We start from the raw sequence: 27,694 nt of genomic DNA, 5'->3' as shown, positions 1-27,694 counted from the left end.
CCTTGGCTGTAACCAGGCAGGTTTCTTGGGATGTATCCCTGGGTGAGTGGCATACAAATTCTAAAGTTGCAGGGGACGGGGCACAGTGAGTCAGGGTGGGGTTTGTCGAGACTGGCCAGAGTCCTTACAAGACGGTCGGTACCTTGGTGCATCTACTATGGGCCAGTTTTTTTTTTTTTACTTTAATTTTTTAAAATTTTGTTTTTCATTTTTATTTTTTTGGCCATGCGGCTTTCGGGATCTCAGTTCCCTGACTAGGGATCGAACCCATACCCCCTGCAGTGGAAGTGTGGAGTCCTAACCACTGGACTGCAAGGGAATTCCCCCACGGGCCAGTTTAGAGTCCCATTCTCACCCTCATCATCCCTGAAACCACAGAGCCAGATAAGTTGTGAAATTCAAAAATTTCCTGATTTTAGGAAGAGGACCAGGCACATCAACTGTGTTTATATGTAATACCCCACTGAATCCTATAACCAAACACTTTAATATTTCTGCAGCAAATATTCACAGTAAGAGGAATAGAGAAAACTGTAAATAGCTTCATGTCACTTCAGGTCCATCTTTTCTGCCACGAGAGTTATGGAGGACTCCCCAGTTTCAGAGCTGTTTGGATTTTGGAAATGTGACTAAGGCATGTGGGCATGTCATGTTGACCCAATGATGACCAAGGAGACCCTGTGTAAAGCGCCTCCCTAGGTTGTTCTTGTCTGGTGATTCTATGGGCTAGGTCCTCTGATCACCTTTACGTTATAGGTGAGGAACCCAGGCTGAAGGAGTAAGGTGACTTACCCAGTGTCACACAGCTAGGAAGTGGCGGAGCTGGGACCCAACCCAGGGCTTTCTGACTCAAATTCATGTTCCTCATCTCCTCCGTCCCTTATTCATTCAGACTCAGGGATGTTGACTCACACTGACAAAACTCACATGAGACTGATTTCTAAATCTTGAATGCCAGTATGTTCAGTCATGATGAATGGGTACAACGCCATGATCTGTGGAAGCTGGGACATCTTGGTGACAAGGAACAGAGGCCCATTCAAATTACTTCATGGAAAAGGGGATCTGTTTCAACCTTACAGAGGGCTGGGCCTGGGAGCCATCAGGAGCCCAGGCAGTTCTAATGGCTGGCTCTTCTTGTTTCTTTCTGACCCACTGATTTTGCTTCTTTTGTAACTTTGGCTGACTGATGCTAGGCCACACTGTAGCTTGCTGACTATGCCATGAGTTGAGTGTCTTGGTTCAGATGCCACTGGTGAGCCAGCCAGGGGAGGGTGAGGGGCACACAGATGTTGCCTCAGGCAATGAGGGTGGTGGTTGGCAATGGAAATTAGAAGGGTGTGCAAGCATTCTGAGGCTTGGCTGGCCTGTTGCTGAGGGCTAGATGGGGATTTAGGTGGTTTGCCTATTTAAAGGAATGAGGCTGAGATTGCCAAGTTAGATGGGTTTTAGCTCATTTGAATATTTAATGTGAAGGCTGCGGTTTCTTAGGGCATCTTTCCCTCTTGGGGTAGCCAGCGAGCCCTTCTCTGTTTCCAGAGCACTTTGTATTAGCTCTCTGATTATACCTACCATGGTAGGATGAATGATGGCCTCCAAAGATGTTCTTATCCTAATCCCCAAAATTTATGAATACGTGACTTTACATAGCAAAAGAGACTTTGCAGGTGTGATTAAGTGAAGGATCTTGAGATGGGAAGACCATCCTGTTTTATCAAGGTGGGCCCAGTGTTATCACAATGTTCCTTTTAAGAGGGACACAGGAAGAGTCAGAGTCAGAAGAGATGGAGTGGTGCTCTTTCAAAACAGAGGAAGAGGCCACAAGCCACTACAGGCAGCCACTAGAAGCTGACAGACAAAAAGCAAGGAAATGGATTCTTCCATCAGAGCCTCCTGAAGGAACCAGTCCTTTTACTTTACACCTTGACTTTAGCCAGGTGAAACTGATTTCAGACTTCTGACCTACAAAAGTTAAGAGAATAAATGTGTGTTATTTTAAGCCACCCAATTTGTGGTAATTTGTTACAGCAGCCAGAGGAAGCTAATACACTCATTACTAATGGGGAGACATCAGCTGCCAATATGGGGACACCCAGCATCCACTTCCTCTTCTTAACCTTATACTCCGGTTTTCTTTTTGGGGAATTCTTTCTCCCTATCCCTTGAAGTCATAGAGGGAAGGGGAGATGGTACCTAGGTGTCTGCCTCCCCCCCCACACCCCGCACGCTATAGAAGACAAAGGGGTCCCTAGAGGCTCCTCTGGTAGAGCTCCTCTCACTGCCCACCCAGCTGGAGGTGGGCACAGGATTTTGAAATGTGAGCAAATGGAGCTGGGATGGCAACATCATTAGTGGGAGCAATATTGTGCTAATCTGAGCTCTCTGAACTTCCTGACCTTTGGCTTTGGACAAGTTACTTCTAATTGCTGAGCTTTTATTTCCTTATCTGTAAACTGGGTACAATAAGAGGACCATCTTAATACGGCATTTCTGAGGATTCATTGGTGGAAGTTTCATTTAAAGTGCCTGGTAGGGGATCTGTCAGCGTTGGCTTCTATCATTAAAGGTGGGAGGGTCACATACATAGCCAGAGGGAGCCATAGAAAGTTCTTGAGCAAGGAAGTAACATCACCTGTTTACCTTTTTTGGGTTCACACAAGATGGGTGGATAACTGAGATGCCTTTGACAAAACAGATTTGGGAAATGCCAGGTCTGGGGTGGGTGGTGGGAGCAGAGGTGGAGGGGTACCACCCAGTGACTGAAGTAACTGCCAGTCCCTTTTGAAGAACAGGCATGTTGCTTGGTGGTGGACCTCCGGTGCCTTGATGATGGTGCAGTAGACAGCTGTACTTTGTGTCTGTCCTGAACCTGATGCCTCTTATGGTAATTGCAACCCTATTTTTTCTGGGGGAGGGGAATCCCTCTTCCCACTTGCCCCAACCCCAGGTCCTTCTGGCAGGGTTAACCCCACCCCCTTCCTAGAGGGGCTCCATATAGTCAGATCTGGCCAATCTTGCTGTGATTGGCTCAGGCAGGTCACGTGACCCAAATGGGTCCAGTGAAAGAAAATCCAAGACTTTGGCTGGAACTACTGGGAAACAGCTCCTGCTATGAATATGTAAAGTTACATATTCATAAATTCTGGGGAATTAGGATGAGAACATCTTTGGAAGCCATTATTCACCCTACCATGATGGTAGGTGTGAGTTAGGAGCTGCCCAGGACACTATGTGGAGAGAACTGCATGAGAATGAAGTTATCACAGAGGGAAGCGGAGCTGAGAGATTGTAGAAACACTGAGGTTATCGTTTGAGCACCTGGATCCAGCTATGCCTTAAGTGAGGTACCACCCAAGACTTTTCAATTATTCCCTTAATTGTTTTACTCCAGGTTGAGTTTTTTAAATTAAAAAAAAATTTTTTTGTTTGAAAAATTTTTGGTCACTTGTGTCTGGAAAAGCCCAGACTAATAAATTCAACCACTTACAAACTCCAGGAGACCCTCAGGCACTCTTCTTTTTTTTTTTTTACAAGTGAAAACATTCTCTGCTGTTGTTTTTGTGCCAACTTTAGGGTTTCCAGAGAGGTTTGGGGCAGAGAATGGAAAGTGAAGATGTGGGAACTAAGTCCCTCCAGCCCCAAGGTTGAGCGAACCCCCTCCCAGCTAATTATACCACAGGGTTTGGGATCAGAGCCCCCATCACTAAACTTTAGGAGTCCTGGAAGATAGAACTGGAATTATACCACTGAAACTTGGATAGCTTGGTGTGTGCCAGGCATTGTGCTCAGAAAGGTGTGTGCCTCATCGGAAAGCTCACCTCAACCCTGTGCTGCTCCTCCCTTTGCAGATTTAGAGATCAAGGCTCTCTGCAAGAACCGGAGGCAAGACTTGAACCGAAATTTCCCTTTTCAAGGGCCCTTGGTTCTTGACCATGAAACAAAATTACTTAAGAGGTCTTGTCACCGGATTACCATTTGGTGAGCACTAGGTGCGGTGTTGACATTTTATCTGGATTATTTCAAGTCCTCCTAACTTGCTGGACGTTCCCGATTAAGGAGAAACAGGCTCCTGGAGACCTGACCTTAATCAGGCAAAGGTGAGTGGAGATGCGGGACTCGAACTCGGATTCTCCATTGAGTCCGGCTTTCCAGGGACATGGACATCAACTCTGCTACTTAGGCTCGCTCACGTGCTCACACACCTTCGCGATGGGGCTCTCATCACCTTAGTGGCGTCTTCCCCCCGGACTTCTTGGGATAATTCCCTCTTGGCTTGGACCATCTCCTCAAGCCCAAGTAGGTGAAGCAAAAGGGGCAGTGCCGAAGGGTCTGGTCCGGCGTCGTCCGCAGTGCGGCAGGTGGCGGCGCCCAGCCCAGAACCGCGAGCTCTCTGGCCCGGCCGGACGGCTGCAGAGGGGGTGGGCGCAACGCTGGGAACAGCGGCCGGCTCCGGAGGGCGCGGGGAGGGGCGCGGCGAGTGCGCGCTTGCGCGGTCGGGGGGACCCGCGGAGGCGCGCGGGGAGCGTGCGCGGCGATGCGCGCGTGCGCGGTGTTGGGTGTGGGGGTGTGTGGGGGTCGCCGCGGAGGCGCGCGGCACGGCGGGAACATGGCGCGCGGGGCCGGCGCGCGCGCCTAGCTGGCGGGACCGTTAGCTCGAGGCGGACGCGGCCCGGGCCCCGCGGAGATGGAGCAGTCGCCGCTGCCGGCGCTCGAGCCCACCCCGGGGTCGACCCCGGCACGGAGCCGTAGGCGGCGGGAGCCCGAGTCACCGCCGGCGCCGCCTCCGGTGAGTGCGTGAGGGGCGCGGGCCGGGAGACTTTCTTTGTGAAACTCCGTCGGTGCGAGCCGGGCCGGGCCTCGGCGGCTGACGAGCGCCCGCGAGGCGGAACCCGCCCCGTCGTCCGGGTTCGAGCCCTGCCTCGCGCCACTCGGCAGCGGGACCCGGGCTGTTGCCTGCCCGCCTCAGTTTCCGCGGGAGTGTGTGTGCGCGCACGGGGGGCCGTATACAGTCGGCGCCTAATGCGCGCGGTGCCAATCCCTTGCCTCCGTCCCCGCTGGGCGGTGGCTGCCTGTGACCCGGGCCCACGGGAGAGGTAGACCGCAGCCGCTAGGAGACAGGTGTCGGCCAGCCCCGGGAGGCTCAGGTGCAGACAGCCCCAGGTGGAGTCTAAGGCAGTGAGCTGTCCGTTCCCGGAAGGAAGCAAGTCTGTCGGTGTCTCAGCACAGAGTGATTTTGGAATGCTTTACATCCATCTCAGAGTGGTGGTGTGTTTGGGGTATTTATCGGTCAGGGTGAAGGAAGTTGAGTGAAATGGACTTCGGAGGTGTGGCTCCGGCTGGATGGGATGGGATGCCCCCGAGCATTGGGCTCTCCAAACAGCCAGGGCGTAGGAATAATCTGGAGCGCTTGATAAATATACAGGCGTCACAACTCACCCCAGGCCCAAGGACTCAGACTCTCCAAAGCAGAGGAGCAGATTTTGAATTTTTAACAAGCTCCTGAGTGATTATATCAGGCACATTTGACAAGCACTGTTTTAGTGTAAGCCTCCTGCGAGCAGGGACCTGATCTGTTCATTGCTCACCATGGCATCCTGGTATCAGGCGCAGTGCTTAGCACATGGTAGATGGTCAGTACATATTTGTAGAAAGACTAAATGACTTAGGGAGTTTACAAAATAGGAGTTCTTGTACTTTCAGGAGCTTTTTGAAGTTATTATCTCTGTCACATTTACTGTATGATGTGATTTTTCTCAGTCCCAACTTAACTTTTGTAACTGTTTATAAATGCCTTCTTTTCAGTATATTTTAGGCAAAAGCAAGGTATACCTTGCTTAGTATAAACCATCAACTATGTATAATCCTAGCTAGGTTAAAATTAATTCTGAAACTAAATTCTGAATAAAAAAATTGCACTTTTCTTTCTTTTCATCATTTGGGAACACTAGACTTATAGGATTTTGTTCTTTTCAGTCAGGTGAATATTTACATTTTCATCAAAGCAAATCTGAATTACTGTTTATTCAGAAAAGTTGGCAATTTGCTTAAACCTCTGAGTATTTGTAATTTTTATGTGGTATTTTGAAATTGAGATTTATGTTTAGTTCAGAGTCAATGCTAAAGTAGAATTGTTTGAAAGTTATTTGATATTTCAGGAGCTGTTTTTTTCATGTTTTTTGAATTTCAGTACTTGATTTAATTTCAGTAGTTTGTTGTTCATGGACAAAATATGAATGTATAGGAAGACAAAATTTTAGGAATATGCATATGAAGAAGAAAAATTGAAAATTAGGTGCTTTTTTTCTCTCAGCGTTTCATTTTTGTAGTTCATGCACATGTCTTTTTAAAAATTCCTTATTTTAATTGAGATATCAATATAATTGACATGTAACATATTAGTTTCAGGTGTACAACATAATGATTTGATATTTATATATATTGCAAAGTGATCATCACAGTAAGTCCAGTTAACATCCATTACCATACATAGTTACAGTTTTTTTTTCTTGTGATGAGAGCTTTTAAGTTCTACTCTTTTAGCAACAATCAAATATACAATACAGTGTTATAGTTCTATAGTCACCATGCTGTGCATCCCCATGACTTTTTTTTTTTAAAGTGCCTTAAAAAACCCCAGCTTTGTTGAGATATAATTAATCTTACAATATGTGGTCTTTTTGTGACTGGCTTCTTTCACTTATCACAGTGTTTTTGAGGTTTATCCATGTTTTACCTGTATCATTTATTTATTGCTGAATAATACTTAATTGAACAGATATACCACATTATATCTTTTCATGCATTGATAGACATAGGTTTTCCCCCCCACTTTTTGGTTATAATGAATGATGCTGCTATGAACATTTGTGTACAAGCTTTAGTGTGGACATATGTTTTCATTTCTCTTGGGCATATCCCAATTGCTGGGTTATATGGTAACTCTATTTTAACCTTTTGAAAAGTTGAAAAACTGTTTCCTAAGTCATTGCATAATTTTGCATTCCCACCAGCAGTGTATGAGAGTTTTACAATCTTGTCAGTACTTGTTATTGGTTTGTCTTTTTTTTTAAATTAATTTTATTTATTTTTGACTGTGTTGGGTCATCATTGTTGCCCACTAGCTTCCTCTAGTTGTGGCGAGCGAAGGCTACTCTTCGTTGTGGTGTGCAGGCTTCTCATTGCAGTGTCTTCTCTTGTTGTGGAGCACCGGCTCTAGGCGTACGGGCTTCAGTAGTCGTGGCACACGGGGTCAGTAGTTGTGGCTCGCAGGCTTAGTTGCTCTGTGGCATGTGGGATCTTCCTGGACTAGGAATCGAACCCATGTCCCCTGCACTGGCAGGCAGATTCTTAACCACTGCGCCACTAAGGAAGTCCCATGGTTTGTCTTTTTAACTTAGCCATCCTAGTAGGTGTTAAGTGGTATCTTATTGCAATTTTGATTTGCATTTCCTTGATGACTAATGATGTTGGGCATATTTTTCTGTGTGTGCTTATCGGCCATTTGTATATCTTTGGAGAAATTTCTGTTCAAATCCTTTGTCCATTTTGGGGGGGTCCAATTTTTAATTGGGTTATTTGTCTTTTTATTATTGAGTTGTAGGAGTTTTAAAAACATTTTGGATACTAAATTAGGTATATGATTTGCAAATGTTTTCTCCCATTCTGTAGGTTGTGTTTTAACTTCTTTGACAGTGTCCTTTGTTGCAAAAAATGTTTTAATTGTGATGAAGTTCTTTTGTTGCTCATGCTTTTGGTGTCATATCTAAGAATCCATTGCCAAATTCAAGGTCATGAAGGTTTACCCCTATGATTTCTTCTAAGAATTTTATGTTTTTAGTCCTTATATTTAGGTCATCAATCCATTTTGAGTTAATTTTTGCATATGGTGTAAGGCAGTGGTCCAAATTCATTCTTTTGCATATTGTGATCCAGTTGTCCCAGCACTATATATTGAAAAGACTGTTCTTATCCCATTGGGTGGTGTTTGCACCCTTATTGAAAAATCAGCTGAATATGTGTTAGGTTTTTTTCTGGATTCTCAATCTTATTCTATTGCCTATCCTTATGCCAGTACAACACTAGTTGGTTACAGTAGCTTTGTAATAGGTTTTGAAATTAAGTGTAAGTCCTATAACTTTGTTCTTTTTCAAGACTGCTTTGACTTTTCTGGGTCCCTTACATATGGATTTTAGGATCAGCTTATCAATTTCTGCACAAGAGTAGCTGGGATTTTTATAGAGATTGTGTTTAATCTGTCCTTTCAATGATGTTTTATAGTTTTCAGGCCCAAGTCTTACACTTCTTCCAAAAATTTATCTGTAAGTATTTATTTTATTCTATTAGATGCTGTTGTACATGGTACTGTTTTTAACATTTCATTTCACATCATTGTTCATCACTAGCTCATTGCTAGTGTATAGAAAAAATACAGTTGAGTTTTGGATATATCTTTTAGCTTCATCGTTTAGTGGTAGTCTGTTCCAATTTTCTGTTTCAGATCTTTCCTCGAAAATAGTGAGGAAGAATGGTCTTTGAAAACTCAAGCATGGATGCAAATCCAGGTTCATATCTCTAAGTTTTGGCTCTGCTACTTACTAGTTGAGTTTTTGACAAATCTTAATGTTATATATCCAGTGTTCTCATATGTATAATGGGACAGTAATATCCATCTCAAAGAATTAAGTAAAAGAGAATGTATGTAGGTAGATATTTAGAGCAATGCCTTGCGTGTGGTAGGGATTTGGTACTTTGTTGTTCTTTTGCTAATTAACTCTATTTAAAAGCAAGCCCCAAAGCAAACAAAACTGCCAAACCAAAAAAAAAAACCAAAAAACCCTCCCCCCCAAAAATAAACAAACCTAAAACCTCAGACCAAAAAAAAAAACAAACACCAAAAAACCCCCCCCACAAAACAAAAACCTCAAACCTCTTCCTGTCCCCGTCACTTTTCTGTGACCCAGGAAATCCCTGTGAGTGTTTGAGGAACAGTGAAGGAGTCTTTCACACCACACAGTTGTATTGTAAAAGGCTGCTAAATCTAGGCTGCTCTATATGATATTTGACAACGTATTTGTATGTATTATTAAAAATAATAAAAGTATAACTGAAAGCTGTTTGCTCTTACCCCATAGTTCTTATTAATGTCCTGTTCTTTTACTACTTATTTCTACTAAAAGCAGAAGCAGTATTTTTTCATTAAGTTTGTTGATTACAATTCTTATTTCTTTTGAATGATTGCTATTTTTTTTAACATCTTTATTGGAGTCTAATTGCTTTACAATGTTGTGTTAGTTTCTGCTGTACAACAAAGTGAATCAGCTATATGTATACATATATCCCCATATCCCCTCCCTCTTGCATCTCCCTCCCACCCTCTCTATCCCACCCCTCTAGGTGGTCACACAGCACTGAGCTGATCTCCCTGTGTGATGAAGCTGCTTCCGACTAGCTATCTATTTTACATTTGGTAGTGTATGTATATCACTGTTACTCTCTTACTTCTTCCCAGCTTACCCTTCCCCCTCACCGTGTCCTCAAGTCCATTCTCTACATCTGCGTGTTTTTTTTTTTTTTTTGCGGTACGCGGGCCTCTCACTGTTGTGGCCTCTCCCATTGCGGAGCACAGGCTCCGGACGTGCAGGCTCAGCGGCCATGGCTCACGGGCCTAGCCGCTCCGCGGCATGTGGGATCTTCCCGGACCGGGGCACGAACCCGTGTCCCCTGCATCGGCAGGCGGACTCTCAACCACTGCGCCACCAGGGAAGCCCCTACATCTGCGTTTTTATTCCTGTACTGCCCCTAGGTTCCTCAGAACCATTTTTTTTTTAGATTCCATATATATGTGTTAGCATACAGTATTTGTTTTTCCCTTTCTGACTTACTTCACTCTGTATGACAGACTCTAGGTCCATCCACCTTCACTGCAGTACTATTTACAATAGCCAGGACATGGAAGCAACCTAAGTGTCCATCGACAGATGAATGGATAAAGAAGATGTGGCACATATATACAATGGAATATTATTCAGCCATAAAATGATTGCTGTTTTTAAAAAACTTAGAGACAAAGCCTGATGTTTGAATTGAAATTTAATAGTATTATTTTTATTTTGGTGCTTCTTCAGTAGCTGGAGTAGATTACTATTTTGTGCAGGAGGAAACCAGAGACAACAATATAATACAGATATGATGCTTGTAACATATGTTCATTGAATGTGTATTCACTACGAACCAAAGAAAATAATTGTTTATACTGTAAATATTATTTAAACAATATAAACTTACCTTCAGAATCACAATTATAATTAAATTTATAACCCACAGATCCACAGATTGATCTCACAGACATTTCTATAAGAATATTTTATTTATTTATTTATTTTCAAATTTATTTATTTATTTATGGCTGTGTTGGGTCTTCGTTGCTGCCCACAGGCTTTTTCTCTAGTTGTGGTGGGTGGGGGGCTACTCTTCGTTGTGGTGCGTGGGCTTCTCATTGCAGTGGCTTCTCTTGTTGTGGAGCACGGGCTTCTCATTGTGGTGGCTTCTCTTTGTGGTGGCTTCTCGTTGCGGATACGGGCTCTAGGTGCGTGGGCTTCAGTAGTGTGGCACGCGGGCTCAGTAGCTGGGGCTTGCAGGCTCTAGAGCGCAGGCTCAGTAGTTGTGGCGCACAGGCTTAGTTGCTCCGAGACGTGTGGGATCTTCCCGGACCAGGGCTCGAACCTGTGTCCCCTGCACTGGCAGGCGGATTCTTAACCGTTGTGCCACCAGTCAAGTCCCTGTAAGAAAATTTTATTTTATTTATTTATTTATTTATTTTTGCGGGACGCGGGCCTCTCACTGTTGAGACCTCTCCCGTTGCGGAGCACAGGCTCCGCACGCACAGGCTCAGCAGCCATGGCTTATGGGCCTAGGCCGCTCCGCGGCACGTGGTATCTTTCCGGACCAGGGCACGAAGCTGCGTCCCCTGCATCGGCAGGCAGACTCTCAACCACTGCGCCACCAGGGAAGCCCAAGAAAATTTTAAATCAAAGTGTCTGTATTAAAAAACCCCAAAAAACCACAGCCTTTTATTATTAATCATTAGAGAAATGCAAATCAGAACTACAATGAGATCATCTCACACCAGTCAGAATGGCCATCATCAAAAAATCTAGAAACAATAAATGCTGGAGAGGGTGTGGAGAAAAGGGAACACTTTTGTACTGATGGTGGGAATGTGAATTGGTACAGCCACTATGGAGAACAGTATGGAGGTTCCTTAAGGAACTAAAAATAGAACTACCATATGACCCAGCAATCCCACTACTGGCCATATACCCTGAGAAAACCATAATTCAAAGAGTCATATACCAAAATGTTCATTGCAGCTCTATTTACAATAGCCAGGAGATGGAAACAACCTAAGTGTCCATCATTGGATGAATGGATAAAGAAGATGTGGCAAATATATACAATGGAATATTAGTCAGCCATAAAACGAAACGAAATTGAACTATTTGTAATGAGGTGGATGGACCTAGAGTCTATCATACAGAGTGAAGTAAGTCAGAAAGAGAAAGACAAATACCGTATGCTAACACATATATATTGAATTTAAGAAAAAAAAATGTCATGAAGAACCTAGGGGTAAGACGGGAATGAAGACACAGACCTACTAGAGAATGGACTTGAGTATATGGGGAGGGGGAAGGGTAAGCTGTTACAAAGCGAGAGAGTGGTATGGACATGTATACACTACCAAACGTAAAATAGATAGCTAGTGGGAAGCAGCCGCATAGCACAGGGAGATCAGCTCGGTGCTTTGTGACCACCTAGTTGGGTGGGATAGGGAGGGTGGGAGGGAGGGAGATGCAAGAGGGAAGAGATATGGGAACATATGTATATGTATAACTGATTCACTTTGTTATAAAGCAGAAACTAACACACCATTGTAAAGCAATTATACTCCAATTAAGATTTAAAATAAATAAATTAAAATAAATAAATAAATAAAACAAACAAAAACACAGCCTTTTATTATTCCAAAAACTGCATGTGTGCATGGTATATAATTAGAAAACATAAGACGAGCAAAAATCCCCCCCCGGTAACATTACTAATATAGTGATTACTACTCTTAATACCTTAATACATGACTTTCTGGAACTTCTTCTGTACATCTTTCTATATAACAATATTTGCACACATACAGACAAATGTATATAGGTATTTTAAATAAGACTGTATAAAATGTCTTTAATTATATTTAAAATCATCTTTAGGTATAATTTATAAAAAAAATAAAATTTATCAACTTAAAATGTATAGTTGTATGAGTTCTGACAAATATGTATAGTTGTATAATCACCATTACAGTAAAAGTTGTAGAAGACTTTTCTTTTTTATTACTGAGTACTGCTCCAATGTATGTGTCCTGCAATTTGCTATCCAGTTACTAGTCAGTGAACATTTGGGTTTTTTTCTGGTTTTTAGTGATTGTGAATAGAGCTACTATGAACATTCACATACAAGTCTTTGTGTGTTTCATAAGACATACAGACAGACACATATATATATATATTTCGTAAGTGTTTAGGAGTGGGATTGCTGGATTGTATGGTGAACATTATATAGATACTGTTTTGAAACCTTTTTTTTCAGGCAGTGACCCCCCTCCCCACCAACTTTCCATTTAAGTAAATTTTCCTCTTAATAAATTCTCAGACAGTATTAAAAATTTTGCCTATGGGGCTTCCCTGGTGGTGCAGTGCTTAAGAATCCGCCTGCCAGTACAGGGGACACGGCTTCGAGCCCTGGTCCAGGAAGATCCCACATGCCGCAGAGCAACTAAGCCTGTGTGCCACAACTACTGAGCCTGTGCTCTAGAGCCTGCATGCCACAGCTACTGAGCCCACGTGCCACAACTACTGCAGCCTGCGCGCCCAGAGCCTGTGCTCCACAACAAGAGAAGCCACCGCAATGAGCCCGTGCACCACAATGAAGAGTAGCCCTGGCTTGACGCAACTAAAGAAAGCCCGTGCTCAGCAATGAAGACCCAACAGAGCCAAAAATAAATAAATTTATTTAAAAAAAAAATTTTAACTATCTAAGAATGTTCTTTGAAGCTGTTATGTCAAAATCAGTATCTAATCCAGGATCATGCCTTAATTAATGTCACTGAAGTTTCTTTTAATGTAGCATGGTCCCTTTTTTCATGACTCTGAGTCACTGGGAAGACCAAACCAGTTGTCGTGCAGTTATCTTCTGGATTTGTCTGGTAGCTTCCATGTGGTGCCATTTACCTTGTTTCTTTATTTCCTGTAAACTAGAAGCTGTATAAAAAGACTTGATGGATCCAAGTTAAATATTTTGGCTAGATTATACCACTGGTAATGTCTACTTATTGTTGCGATAAAAGGCTTGTTTTATCATTAATATTTTCTTGCTGTTGAGAAACAGAAAGCAGTTATAATATCCTTCTATTCTTTAACTAGAGATCAGAGACTAGTCCGTTTTACTAGAGATCAAAAGTAGTATTGGGAGATTGAACAAGCAGTAACAGTAACTAGAGAGTAGAACAGTAAAAGGGGGGAAGCAGGTGTCATAGTATGGCTCTAACTGCCCTTACTGTGACCACTACCAAAAAACCCCTTTTTATCTCATGGCTGTATTACCTCTAGGAGAGGAAATTTCAGTCTGGAGAACGTGCATTATTTAATAATTAATAGTGTAAAGTTAAATTGCAGTAATCTGAAATGTGAGTTGTTGAGATTCTAGCTGACAAATAACTGTTTGTAATGAGGATGTGGTACTATGTTGTGGATAAAGAACAGGTTGCTAAGAAATAGCACGTGGTCAAAGTAAAACAGCAAACCTGACTCTGTTGTAGCTTTGCAAGAGTGAAAAAAAAGTTTAGCTGTGACTGTTAAATATGGAAGGCATCTTATTGTATATGGTTTTCCTTTTCATGATTATATATCTGGCATTTCCAGGCTGTGACTGGCTAAGTTTGCCATAGTAGAAGTTCAAAAATTGCCATAGTAGTGTTTCAACGTACTGTGGACTTAGTTCAGAAAATGGTAGGAAAATTTTCTTATCAGTATTCTCTGCACTTCCAGAATTGCATAAAGAACATCACTTTGATGAAGATGAAGCTTACTTTGATTATTATTTCCCTCTGTCAGTCATCATAAAAGGAAAGTCAAACCTTGATACTTATATTTTGCCAAATCATGCATATAGAAAGCCATTGGTGCCCATTTTTAGATTATAGATGCAAGAAAAAATAATTTTTGAAGATGAGGAGGGGAAAGTAAGAATAGGTTAAAAGAAAAGACATATTGGAAAAGAATCATCCAAATAAATAGAAAGTAGGAGCAAGTGGAGATGAGAGAAGAGGGTAATTATTAGATTTAAAGGACAAACATTCTAAAAATTATTATTGGGATCTCTTGTGTGACCTTTCTTTCTTTTGTGATTGAACTCTGCAGCATCAAGTAAAGCTGGAATGGATTCAGTTCTTTGGGGCTGAAGGTATTTTTCTTGGTTGTTTTATTTTAGCAGTTGGACTGGGCAGTTTAAGGAATGTAGTTTTAAAATAATAAGTCTAATCTTGACATCCTATGTTCATGGACCAGAAGACTTAACCGTGTTAATATCGCAGTACTCCCCCACATGATGTACAGGTTAAGTGAAATTCCTATCAAAATCCCATCTGCCTTTTTTGCAGAGATTGACAAGCTGATCCTAAAATCCACATGGAAAGGCAGGGTACCCAGAATAGCCAAGGCAATCTTGAAAAAGAACAAACTTGGAGGTCTCACACTTCCCAATTTCAAAATCTACTATAAAGCAACAGTAATCAAGACAGTGTGGTACTAGCTTAAGAATAACACAGGTCAATGAAATTGAGAGTCCAGAAATAAATCCTCACATTTACAGCCAACTGATTCTCAACAATGGTGTGAAGACAATTAAATGGGGGAAAGAATGGTCTTTTCAGTGAATGTTGCTGGACAACAAACAACTGGATATCCACCTGCAAAATGATGAATTTGGACCCTTACCTCACACCATACACAAAAATTAACTCAAAATAAATCGAAGACCTAAATGTAAGAGCAAAAACAATGAAAATCTTATCAGAAAACACAGGTCTGTAAGTGACAACATTTTTATAAATTTATTTATTTATTTTTGGCTGCGTTGGTTCTTCATTGCTGTGTGTGACTTTCTCTAGTTGCGGTGAGCGGGGGCCACTGTTCCCTGTGGTGCATGGGCCTCTCATCACGGTGGCCTCTCCCGTTGTAGAGCACGGGCTCCAGGCATGTGGGCCCCAGCAGTTGTGGTATGTGGGCTCAGCAGTTGTGGCTCGGTTCCAGAGTACAGGCTCAGTAGTTGTGGCGCACGGGCCCAGCTGCTCCGCGGCATGTGGCATCCTTCCGGACCAGGGCCTGAACCTGTGTCCCCCGCATTGGCAGGCGGATTCTCAACCACTGCGTCACCAGCGAAGCTGGTGACAACATTTTTAATGCAAGCATGTTAACCTCCAAGTGCTTATGAGATATTATGCCAAATTGTAGAGCAGAGGAAGTCATCAATTCCATAAGACTTAACCCTGTGACCGTCTTTTACTAAGAGCTTAGTTTCCTGAAATTTTGTTAGTACAGTTTGATACTGAAAAGTATATATTTAATAAGGGCAAACACTTAGGTTGAAACAGTACCTTTTATTTTGGAGTTAATTGGTCATTCCCATTTCCCTCTCAGGAGTTTGCATGCTACTAATATTATTTTGGAATTCAGGCACCTTTATTGGACATTTGGTCCTGTGTATAGTTTCTTGTCATTGGGAAAAGTATCTGACAGGGGATTGCACAATTTCCTGAGAGGATACTAAAAAAGTACTAAAAACACTGCCACAAATGCTTTTGTTCTGTATGTAATGTCTTTGTGTAGAGTGCTGTCTTGGATCCTTATGGTTTTAGCTTATGTAGAAACAGCATTTTTAAAAGTTGCTCCACTGTCAAATAATGCTCTTCTTAAATTCATTGCTTCTTTCTTTATTTTATTTTTGGCTGCTTTGGGTCTTTGTTGCTGCGCGCGGGCTCTCTCTAGTTGCGGAGAGCAGGGGCCACTCTGTTGCGGTGTGTGGGCCTCTCATTGTGGTGGCTTCTCTTGTTGCAGAGCACGGGCTCCAGGTGTGCGGGCCTCTGTTGTTGCAGCACGCAGGCTCAGTAGTTGTGGTGCATGGGCTTAGCTGCTCTGCCGGCTGTGGGATCTTCCCAGACCAGGGCTTGAACCCGTGTCGCCTACATTGGCAGACAGATTCTTAACCACTGTGCCACCAGGGAAGTCCCAAATTCATTGCTTCTTAATCTCCACAAAGATTTATGAAAACCATTTATAGAAGTTGTTCAGGAAATTGGTCATAAATTCCAAATATATTTCATAAAAAAATAAAATTTTTGTTAGGTATATTTGGAAGAACCATGTAAATTATAGAGTACTGTGTGTTCCTTCCGTAAGTATAAGGTCTGTTGGTTTCAGATTATTATCACTAACATGTGCTTACTATGTGTTAAGCACTGTTCTAAGTCCTTTACATAAATTAACTCATTTAATCCTCACAACTATCTTATAAGGTAGTTATTATTGTTATCACTGTTTTACACATGAGGAAACTGAGATACAGCAAGGTTACTAAGTAGTAACTTACTCAAGCTCCACAGTTAGGAAGCTGAGTTGCCCTGGATTCTAATTTAGTAGTTTGGCTCTGGAGTCTACGTTCTTAACCACTGCCCTAGACTATCTTTGATTTGAACGATCATTAAGGAAATAGTCATCAATTAGAACTTTTGCTACTGAATGTTAGACTTGTTGCAGAATAGCAGTATAGGAATTCCCCTGGATATTTTGTTAAAATCTAGTTTTCATTGTGGGGTTTAAGGTTATGTTGGCACAGTATTCTGGAATTTGAGTCCCTATAATGATGATAGAGCCAAAGAATGAGTACTTGATACTAAGTTTATTCTTTCATTTTATTATCTTTCAACTTTTCATCAATCAAAAGATAAAATTAACTACAATGTAAGCAGTTTATTTTTAAGTATTTAAAGTTATAAAGCTGTTATTAAACTAATGCTTAATGGAGTACCTGACATAAAGGATTCTTGAATGAATAATGGGAATTAAACCAGATAATGAAGAAAAGTATTAAATGAAATGAGTCTATATAAAAATAATAGTTTTTAAGATAGTAAAGAAGTGATTCTAATTTCATATGCATCTCTGAAATAAAAGGAATTATAAAATAAAATCATAGCTTGTATCTTCCTTATTTATTGATGAAGGGAATCAGTCTTTATAATGCAAATTAAAAGTTGTTAACTAAAAACAAAGCAAAATTAATACTATAAGTTATTTATTGATTCAGAATTTTAGCCCAAGGTCAGGTTTGTGAAATTAACATATAATTTTAGTTTCCTGAAAGAAGTTTTTGATTGTTTAAAAAAAAAATGGATTCCAGAAATATATTCTTCATTTGAACTTCCTGAGAGAGTTAAATGTAAGTATTTACTTAATAAATATCAATTTTTGAGCTTTTCCTTATTCTTGAAGGAAAGAGTTGAAATAATTGAATGTCTAGAGACAGTTTTACACCGCTTTTTGTTTGTTTGTTTTTGCTGCACTGCACAGCTTGTGGGATCTCAGTTCCCCACCCAGGGATTGAACCTAGGTCCTGGCAGTGAAAGTGCTGCATCCTAACCACTGGACCACCAGGGAATTCCCTATACTGCTTTGTTTTAAGTCATGTCTATTTGTGAACTCAAAGCTATTTAGAGAAGGATTTAAAATTTTTATCCTTTGTGAGATGGGTTGTAAACAAATTGGCAGATATTAGAAATACGATTACTCTTCTACTTTAGAGTACATATTTCTAGTTGAAGTTGGAAGAGAGAGAATTAGTCGATGTGTTTGCTAGTTAATTTTTTTTCAAAATGTGGTTGGTTTCCCACCATTGTCATAGCATTTTGATTGATTTTATAGAGGGAGTTGTGAAAGTGAATTTGTGTCAATTTGGCTCAAATATTTTTAAAAAGTTTTGTTTCTTGTGTATTTTATCACTTTTTTTCATAATGAGTTTAGATACACCAGTATTTTAACATTGGCTTTTAAAAATCATGACACTAAAAACACATATTATGTTTAACAATACTGCAGAAAATAAAAGTTACTTTTATTAAATTTCCACTTATACAAAGTTTGTATGTAAGACATGTATTTACAATTAAGGATAACGAACTCTTAAATTTTATATTCTCAGCCCAAGATATTTTTGAGCTTCAGTAAATAGAAACCATAATTTATAAAATAGATTGTGTATACCTACCATGAATTACCTTACTTTTGATTTCTGAATGGGACAATAGTGAAGGTAGTAGTTTTATTTTGCAGTGTGGAAGATGATTTCATTGCCTGATTTTCTACCCATTTTGTCCTGTGTGTGTTGTCAGGTCAGATGTTCTCAACCAAGAGTCTTAAAAAATCACTCCATATGTGAGAAAATTATTTCCCTTATAGCTGCAAGTCCAGATATGAACTTTAAAAAGCATGTAAGCAAGTTGTGCTTAAGTGTTGCATTTCAAAGGCTGCCTTAAATTTAGAGAGTTGTGTATCATGGCATTGTAGCATATGTAGTGTCAAAAGCATGAGGTCTGTACCTTATTGTCCTATCCATAAAGTGAGAATGCTACCGTTGCTTATTTTACAGGGTTGTTGTCAGGATTAAATGAATTAATATGTATATGTTATTTAAAACACTTCCAGGCACATAGTAAGTGTTAAATAAATGCTAGGGGTGTGTGTGTGTGTGTGTGTGTGTGTGTGTGTGTGTTGTGTTTTGTTGTTGTTATTACTATTGTTGACCTAAAACAAATAGACTGCCAGATATTTCTCCAGCAAAGATGAGTTTATTTGGGATCAGCAGAGAATTGCAGTTTGGGGTGGGCATCCATGGTGAGCACGCATGGCAAGGAAAGGAGAACACTTCTATAGAGAGGAAGTTGGGAGGACAGTAGTAAAGGAGTCCATGGCTTTTCAGTGGTTGTGTCCTTGCCAGGAAAGAAGAGGAACCTTTCTTCTTCCTGTTGGGCTCTGCTATCGTTACAGGGTATGGGAGCTCCCCTTTCTGGTCTCCCAACTCCATTTAACTGAGGTTTCTTTCCTGGGTGTAGTATCTCATGTTGGAGGGAAAGTGCACATATTGGAAAGTTAATTATGTCGTATTTGAGTAACAAGGAGGGCTAGGAGGGAAATCTCTCAGGTACTTTTTATCTAAAATCCATATGTCGTCAAGATCACAGACACTGGAGATCATCTGAAGTGCTATGTTATCATCAAAGGTTTGGTGGCAAACTTTCAACAGGCTTGGTCCAGATATCTTGGGAAAGCTGTCTCATCAGATGTCATCTGCTTCAATTCCAGGAAATCTTTACTTTCAGATCACCAGATGATGGTGCAGGTCCATTCAGGGTTTGGTGCTTTCTTTAGGTGTGTCGCATGAATCCAAGAGTCTGTTCCTTGAAATTTGGTGATATAAGGGTTGGTTAGCAGTACCTGATAGGGGGCTCTGCAGTGAGGTTGAAGAGAGCTCTTCTGGAGGTGTCTTTTCCAGTAGATGAAATCTTCAGGTTTCAAGGTGTGGTGCTTAAGTATTTTGTCTCCGGAGAGTGCACTATGAAAAGATTGCTCTACCAAAGCACGGTTATTTTTATTTATTTACTTATTTATTTAATGACATGCTACTTTAAAAAAAATAAATTTATTATTTATTTATTTATTTTTGGCTGCATTGGATCTTCGTTGCTGCACATGGGCAGAAAGTTGCTGTGAGCGGGGGCTACTCTTCGTTGTGGTGCACGGGCTTCCCATTGCGGTGGCTTCTCTTGGTGCAGAGCATGGGCTCTAGGCACGTGGGCTTCAGTAGTTGTGGCACGCAGACTCAGTAATTGTGGCCTACGGGCTCTAGAGCGCAGGCTCTGTAGTTGTGGTGCATGGACTTAGTTGCTCCGTGGCATGTGGCATCTTCCTGGACCAGGGATCAAACCCATGTCCCCTGCATTGGCAGGTGGATTCTCAACCACTGCGCCACCAGGGAAGCCCAGAATGGTTATTTTTAATACAAGCGATTATACCTTTGCAATATTGGAGTATCTCTTCTTTTATCAGTTGTGCATCAAAAGAATCAGGAGCCAAGTGCATTAGGCATCCTGTGACTATCTCAAAGGTTAAGAGTTTATGAATTCCAAAAGGGGTGGATTCCAAAAGGGGTGGATCTAAGATTTAAAAGAACCAATGGCAATGCTTTTGACCAAGGTATTTGGAGAGCCTCTACAGATTTTTCCAGTTGAGTCTTAATAAAGCCCTTAGTGCATTTGACTAAAGCAGAGGATTGAGGGTGGTAAGCACAGTGAAAGTATTATACAACTGGCCAAACTGCACAAACTTGTCCAAGTACCTGGCCATTAAATGGGTTCCTGGATCACTATGAAGTTTGAGAGGCGTTCTCTAGGTAGGGATAATTTTTTCCAAAAGGACTTTTTAGCCATAAAGGAGGCAGTAGCCTGTCTGCCAGGGAAGCCTTCAGTCCAGTGTGATAACATACAGACCATAACTAAAACATATTTATATCCATGAGACAGAGGAAGTTGTATGAAATCTATTTGCCAGACCTCAAATGGTCCATTAGGCAGTTTAAAATGTCTGAGAGCAGTACGAACAGGCTTCCCTGGGTTGTACTTCAGATAAATGGGACAAGTGAGGTAGGCACTTTTGGTGGCCTTATTAATGATTTCTTACCAATATTGATTCACAAAGGCTATCATTTTGTCAGTAGACCAATGGTTTATTGCGTGTACAATGGTGAGGACTGGGAATTTTAGAGCCTCTGGTAGGACTTGGTTATTATTTGGTCCAAACCAGAGCTTTCTGTTTTTATCAAGTCAACAGTTGTTGAGTTTCCAGTCTTGTTTTTCTTTTTCTGAGGCCAATTGTTGGGCTTCTCTAGCCAGTTTTTCTAAGTTATCATTTGGAGAAATATCCCTTTCGACCATGACACAGGTTTGGCTATTGTTGGTTCCTTTAAGGGCAGCTTTCCTTGCGGAAATATCAGCAAGGTGATTTCCCTTAAATTTCAGAGAGTCAAGTTTAGAATGCCCTGGAATCTTAATAATAGCTAAAGTGGTAGGTAAAAGTATTGCATCCAGTAATTCCTGAACATAGGAGCCATTTTAAATTTTATTTCCACTGGAAGTAAGAAAGCCATGTTGCTTCCACTACATTTCAAAATCATGAGTTATTTAAGCACATCTACTCTTAATATAAACATTGGCAGTTTTGTCATTGGCTAAAGTATGGGCATACCTCATTTTACTGTGCTTCACTTTATTGCACTTTGCAGATATTGCATTTTTTACAAATTGAAGGTTTGTGGCGATTCTGCATTGAGCAAGTCTGCCGGCGACATTTTTTCCCAACAGCATTTGCTCACTTCATATCTCTGTGTCACATTTTGGCAACTCTCACAATATTTCAAAATTTTTCATTAATTTTATATTTGTTATGGTGATCTGTGATCTTTGATGTTAGTATTGTGATTGTTTGGGGGCACCACGAATTGCGCCCACATAGGATGTTGAACTTAATTGATAAATGTTGTGTGTATCCTGACTGCTCCACTCACTGGCCGTTCTTCTGTCTATCTCTGTCTCCTTGGGCCTCCCTATTTCCTGAGACACAATAGTATTGAAATTAGGCCAATGAATAAACCCTTCGGTTGCCTCTAAGTGGTCAAATCAAAGGAAGAGTGGCAAATCTTTCACTTTAAATCGAAAGCTAGAAATGATTAAGCTTAGTGAGGAAGGCATGTCTAAAGCTGAGATAGGCTAAAAACTAGGCCTCTTGTGCCAGTTACCCAAGTTGTGAATGCAAAGGAAAAGTTCTTGAAGGAAATTAAAAGTGCTGCTCCAGTGAATACACAAACGATAAGTAAGCGGAACAGCCTTATTGCTGTTATGAAGAAAGTTTTAATGGTCTGGATAGAAGATCAAGCTAGCCACAGCATTCCCTTAAGCCAAAGCCTAATCCAGAGCAAGGCCCTAACTCTCTTTGCTTCTGTGAAGGCTGAGAGAGGTGAGGAAGCTGCAGAAGAAAAGTCTGAGCAAGTAGAGGTTGGCTCATGAGACTTAAGGAAAGAAGCTGTCTCCATAACATAAAAGTGCAAGGTGAAGCAGCAGGTGCTGATGTAGGAGCTTCAGCAAGTTATCCAAATCTAGCTAAGGTAATTAATGAATGTGGCTACACTAAATAGTAGATTTTTGATGTAGATGAAACAGCCTTCTATTGGAAGAAGATGCCATCTAGGACTTTCATAGCTAGAGAGAAGTCAGTGCCTGACTTTAAAGCTTCAAAGGACAGGCTGACTCTTATTAGGGACTAATGCAGCTCGTGACTTTAAGTTGAAGCCAATGCTATTTACTATTCAAGAAATCCTAGGGCCCTTAGGAATTATGCTAAATCTACTCTGCCTGGATGACAGCACATCTGTTGACAACATGGTTTACTGAATATTTTAAGCCCACTGTTGAGACCTACTGCTCAGAAAAAAAGATTCCTTTCAAAATATTACTGCTCATTGACAATGCACCTGTTCACCCAAGCACCCTGATGGAGATATACAATGAGATTAGTGTTGTTTTCATGCCTGCTAACAAAACATCATTTTGCAGCCCATGGATCAAGGACTAATTTTGACTTTTAGGTCTTATTATTTAAGAAATACGTTTTGTAAGGCTGTAGTCACCATAGATGGTGATTCTAATGATGGATCTGGGCAAAGTAAATTGAAAAACATTCTGGAAAGGATTCACCATTCTGGATGCCATTAAGAACATTCATGATTTGTGGGAAGAGGTCAAAATATCAACATTAAAAGAAGTTTAGAAGAAGTTGCTTCCAACCCACATGGGTGACTTTGAGGGGTTCAAGACTTCAGTGGAGGAAGTAACTGCAGATGTGGTAGAAACAGCAAGAGAACTAGAATGAGAAGTAGACCCTGAAGATGTGACTGGATTGTAGCAATCTCATGATAAAACTTTAACAGATGAGGAGTGTTTCTTATAAATGAGTAAAGAAAGTGGTTTCTTGAGAATCTACTCCTGGTGAAGAAGCTGTGAAGGTTGTTGAAAGTGACAAAGGATTTAGAATATTACATGAACTTAGCTGATAGAGCAACAGCAGGAATTGAGAGTATTGACTCCAATTTTGACAGCTCTACTGTGGGTAAAACGCTATCAAACAGCACTGTGTGCTACAGAGAAATGGTTCGTGAAAGGAAGAGTCAATTGATGAGGCAACCTTCACTGTGGTCTTATTTTCAGAAACTGTCATGGCCACCCCAGCCTTCAGCAACCACCACCCTGATCAGTCAGTAGCCGTCAACACTGAGGCAAGACCCTCCACCAGCAAAAAGATTACCACTCACTGAAGGCTCAGACAATGGTTACCATTTTTAGCAATAAAGTATTTTTAAATTAAGGTATATATAGATATATTTTTGGACATAATCCTATTACACACTTTATAGACTACAGTTTAGTGTAAACATGACTTCTAAACGCACTAGGAAACCAGAAAATTCATGAAAAATGCACTAAACGCACTAGAAAACCAGAAAATTCATGTGACTCGCTTTGTTGTGATACTTGATTTATTGCAGGGGTCTGGAACTGAACTGGCAATGTTACCAAAGTATGCTTGTATAAGCCCACCACATTTTGAAAGATGTCTGGCAAAAACAATAGAGTAGTTGCTATCAAGACATTATTTCTGATAACAGCAGAATTGGTTAACCAGCATAACCTTTTATTCTCTGTAGCAAGGAAACCTTGATCACTGCTTCCTACTGTTTTGTGGATTCTAAGGGAGGTCATGGTTCAATTCATATGTAGACCATCTGTAGACTGAGTAAATAAAATAACTTGTTTACCCATGCCTCTGTTTTTTTTCAAATATGTATAGATACTGTATTTTTTTTTACTTTTTAATTTAAAAATTTTATTTATTTTATTTAATTTTTTGCTGCATTGGGTCTTCGTTGCTGCGTGTGGACTTTCTCTAGTTGCGGTGAGCGGGAGCTACTCTTCTTTCTGGTGTGGTGGGCTTCTCATTGCGGTGGCTTCTCTTGTTGCGGAGCATAGGCTCTAGGTGTGCAGGCTTCAGCAGGTGTGGCACGCGGGCTCAGTAGTTGTGGCGTAAGGGCTCAGTTGCTCTGCGGCATGTGGCATCTTCCTGGACCAGGGCTCGAACCCGTGTTCCCTGCATTGGCAGGCAGATTCTTAACCACTGCGCCACCACGGAAGCCCCTTATTGCCATTAAATACATGTATATTTTGTGAATCAAAACAGTATCTAGGGCTTCCGTGGTGGCGCAGTGGTTAAGAATCTGCCTGCCAATGCAGGGAACACGGGTTCGAGCCCTGGTCCAGGAAGATGCCACATGCCGCAGGACTTTTAGAACTTTTAGATCTTCTAAAAGTTCTTTCAAATTCTAAGAATTAACTTTAAAAAGAAGGAGGTGAGGGCTTCCCTGGTGGCACAGTGGTTGAGAGTCCGCCTGCCGATGCAGGGGACTCGGGTTCGTGCCCCGGTCCGGGGGGATCCCACGTGCCGCGGAGCGGCTGGGCCCGTGGGCCATGGCCGCTGAGCCTGCGCGTCCGGAGCCTGTGCTCCGCAGCGGGAGAGGCCGCGGCAGTGAGAGGCCCGGGTACCGCAAAAAAAACAAAAAAACAAAAACAAAAAAAGAAAAACTAGAAAAAAAAAAAAGGAGGTGAGAGAAGGAGTCAGATTACAATCTTGTTTACACCTCAGAGAACACTTGTCAGTTGATAAGGATCATTCCTGCCAATCTCAACTCTTACACTAGATTACAGTGTAGGTTTTGTGAGTATTGGTGACTGTAAAGTTCAGAATCCTGTACTTCTGTACATTGACCTAGGTTTCACTCTCCCTTGAATGGTGCTGAGTACACAGAGAATTATATTTTCATTTTCATGCATTTCTAGGTTCCTGCTGGGTTGAGTGTGTTTATTTGTAGAACCTCTTCCTTCTAATTATTTCATGGCAGGCTGCTTTTGATCATATTTTGCATATATTTATAAAAGATAGTTCCTTTTCCCTGATTCTAGTGTACTTCACTTTGAGACTGTCAGGAAAAAATGGGAAAGGACTTGAAATGGACTTGGAAAAAGATCACTGCCTATCTTCAGTGGAAAACTAGGTTATTAGGAATGCAGTGTGCTCTTGTAGGTTGTCTGATTCTATGAAATTTGCACCTTTCATTGTCTTTGAACTACTCTGTAGCTCTATACATTGTAGATAAGTGATAGCAATGCAAATTATTCTCTCCAGATGGAGGGATGATTGATTTCACTTTCCTCCTCCTTGAAGGGCAGTTTGCATTGTTGACGAAATAATTAATCAATAGTCTTAGAAAGAAATGGAAAATTTTATTGGAGCCAACCTGAGGATTATAACACGCAGACAGTCTTTCACAAAACAACTCTGAGGACTGTTTTGCCTGTTGGAGGTCAAAGCACAGTTATATAAGTTTTTGGGACAAAGGGTTATATGTCAAATGATGTATTAACAGTTCACACAGTCCAGATCTGCACTTACAAAGTAAATAGTGCGTTGTGGGTCACCCATGGCAGTCCCAAAGTGAAGTACACTAGAATCAGGGAAAGATAACTATTTTTTATTGAAATAAATATGATCAAAAGAAGCCTACCATGAAATAATTAGAAGGAAGGGGTGCTACAAATAAACAGACTCAAAGTGAGTAGTGGGTCATGGGTCATTGAGACTCCTTATAAGATTAAGAAGGAAGGTTATCTCCTAAGGAGGTCTGGGTAGTGCAGATGCACAATACCCACTAAAGGGGAGGGAGGAGGCCCAAAGAAGCAGAGAAAAATTTTACATTTAAATTTGTCTTGACTTGCCATAAAATATGAATTTTATTTAATCAACATCTATTTAGAAATTCAATTCAGCATTTCTAATTGCCTATACATTTAATTCAATTTAATTGGTTGTAATGTTTTACTGGTTTACTCATTAGTTAATGAGTTAAATAAAGTCTTTGATGTGTGTCATTTTTTATTTGTATGAGAGTCATGATTTTACCTTTACAAAAATGGGTATTTTAACAGGAATAAGATCATTTAGTGGTTTCTATTCACTGGCTCACTTCTCACAAAATGCCTATCAATTATGGTCATAGAATTAATATTTTCATAACTTACCTGATTCTGCTAGAACCTTGGAACTTAAAGTGTGGTGAATAGGCTAGCAATGCCAGTATCATCAGGAGCTTGTTAGAAAGGCAAAATTTCAGGCCTCATTCTAAACCTAGTGGATCAGTATTTTAACAAGATGTTTTGGTTGATTTATATGTACATCAAGATTTGAGAAATGCTTTTTTAGAGAACTTTATTTATTTATTTATATTTTTAAAATTAATTTTTACCTTAGAGAATTTTAACTCCACTTATTATTTCCTATATCTTTATCTACACCTACATATATCTTTTATCTGTAGGTATATTTTGTGTTATATATATCTTTTTTTTTGGTATTAAATTTTTTTTTACTTAAAATGTAAATGCCAAAATAGGGCTGTACAGAAAAGAGTTAACATAGGAGGACTGACACTACTATTCCTAAAAGGTCTGCTTATAAGATTGGTTCTTTTTTTTTTAATTTTTAAATTTTATTTTATTTTTTTTATATAGCAGGTTCTTATTAGTCATCAGTTTTTTTGTTTGTTTTTGTTTTTTTTTTTTTTTTTGTGGTACGCGGGCCTCTCACTGTTGTGGCCTCTCCCATTGCGGAGCACAGGCTCCGGACATGCAGGCTCAGCGGCCATGGCTCACGGGGCCATCTGCTCCGCGGCATGTGGGATCTTCCTGGACCGGGGCACGAACCCGGGTCCCCTGCATCGGCAAGCGGACTCTCAACCACTGCGCCACCAAGGAAGCCCTAGTCATCAGTTTTATACACATCAGTGTATACATGTCAATCCCAATCACCCAATTCATCACCCTCCCCCCCGCCCCCCCGCGGCTTCCCCCACTTGGTGTCCGAACGTTTGTTCTCTACATCTGTGTCTCAATATCTGCCCTGCAAACCAGTTCATCTGTACCATTTTTCTAGGTTCCACATGTATGCGTTAATATACGATATTTATTTTTCTCTTTCTGAACTACTTCACTCTGTATGACAGTCTCTAGATCCATCCACAACTCAACAAATGACCCAATTTCGTTCCTTTTTGTGGCTGAGTAATATTCCGTTGTATATAGGTACCACATCTTCTTTATCCATTCGTCTGTCGATGGGCAGTTAGGTTGCTTCCATGACCTGGCTATTGTAAATAGTGCTGCAGTGAACATTGGGGTGCATGTGTCTTTTTGAATTGTGGTTTTCTCTCGGTATATGCCCAGTAGTGGGATTACTGGATCACATGGTAATTCTGTTTTTAGTTTTTTAAGGAACCTCCATACTGTTCTCCATAGTGGCTGTATCGGTTTACATTCCTACCAACAGTGCAAGAGGGTTCCCTTTTCTCCACACCGTTTCCAGCATTTGTTCTTTGT

General features: G+C 40.9%; 2 protein-coding genes across 3 annotated transcripts in view; both read left to right on the top strand.

Annotated features, from left to right (window-relative positions):
* The window catches only part of CHEK2 (checkpoint kinase 2), a gene marked incomplete at its 3' end in the record, with an annotated part of 41,690 nt that extends 37,836 nt beyond the window's left edge, over positions 1 to 3,854 (top strand). Inside the window, exon 14 of the mRNA XM_082667928.1 lies at positions 3,849 to 3,854. Within this exon, the coding sequence (XP_082524054.1) occupies positions 3,849 to 3,854 (6 nt within the window). The remainder of the gene's footprint in view (positions 1 to 3,848) is intronic.
* An 830-nt stretch (positions 3,855 to 4,684) lies between these two features.
* The window catches only part of TTC28 (tetratricopeptide repeat domain 28), a gene marked incomplete at its 5' end in the record, with an annotated part of 590,760 nt that continues 567,750 nt past the window's right edge, over positions 4,685 to 27,694 (top strand). For both annotated transcript variants that reach the window (XM_082668131.1, XM_082668132.1), the window contains one exon: positions 4,685 to 4,786. In XM_082668131.1, the coding sequence (XP_082524257.1) occupies positions 4,685 to 4,786 (102 nt within the window). The remainder of the gene's footprint in view (positions 4,787 to 27,694) is intronic.

Source organism: Grampus griseus (genome assembly GCF_964374135.1).
Source record: "Grampus griseus genome assembly, chromosome: 12".
In the NCBI taxonomy this organism is placed as follows: domain Eukaryota; kingdom Metazoa; phylum Chordata; class Mammalia; order Artiodactyla; family Delphinidae; genus Grampus; species Grampus griseus.
The sequence above is the reverse complement of the archived record's forward strand: the minus strand, read 5'-3'. Positions and strand labels throughout refer to the sequence as shown.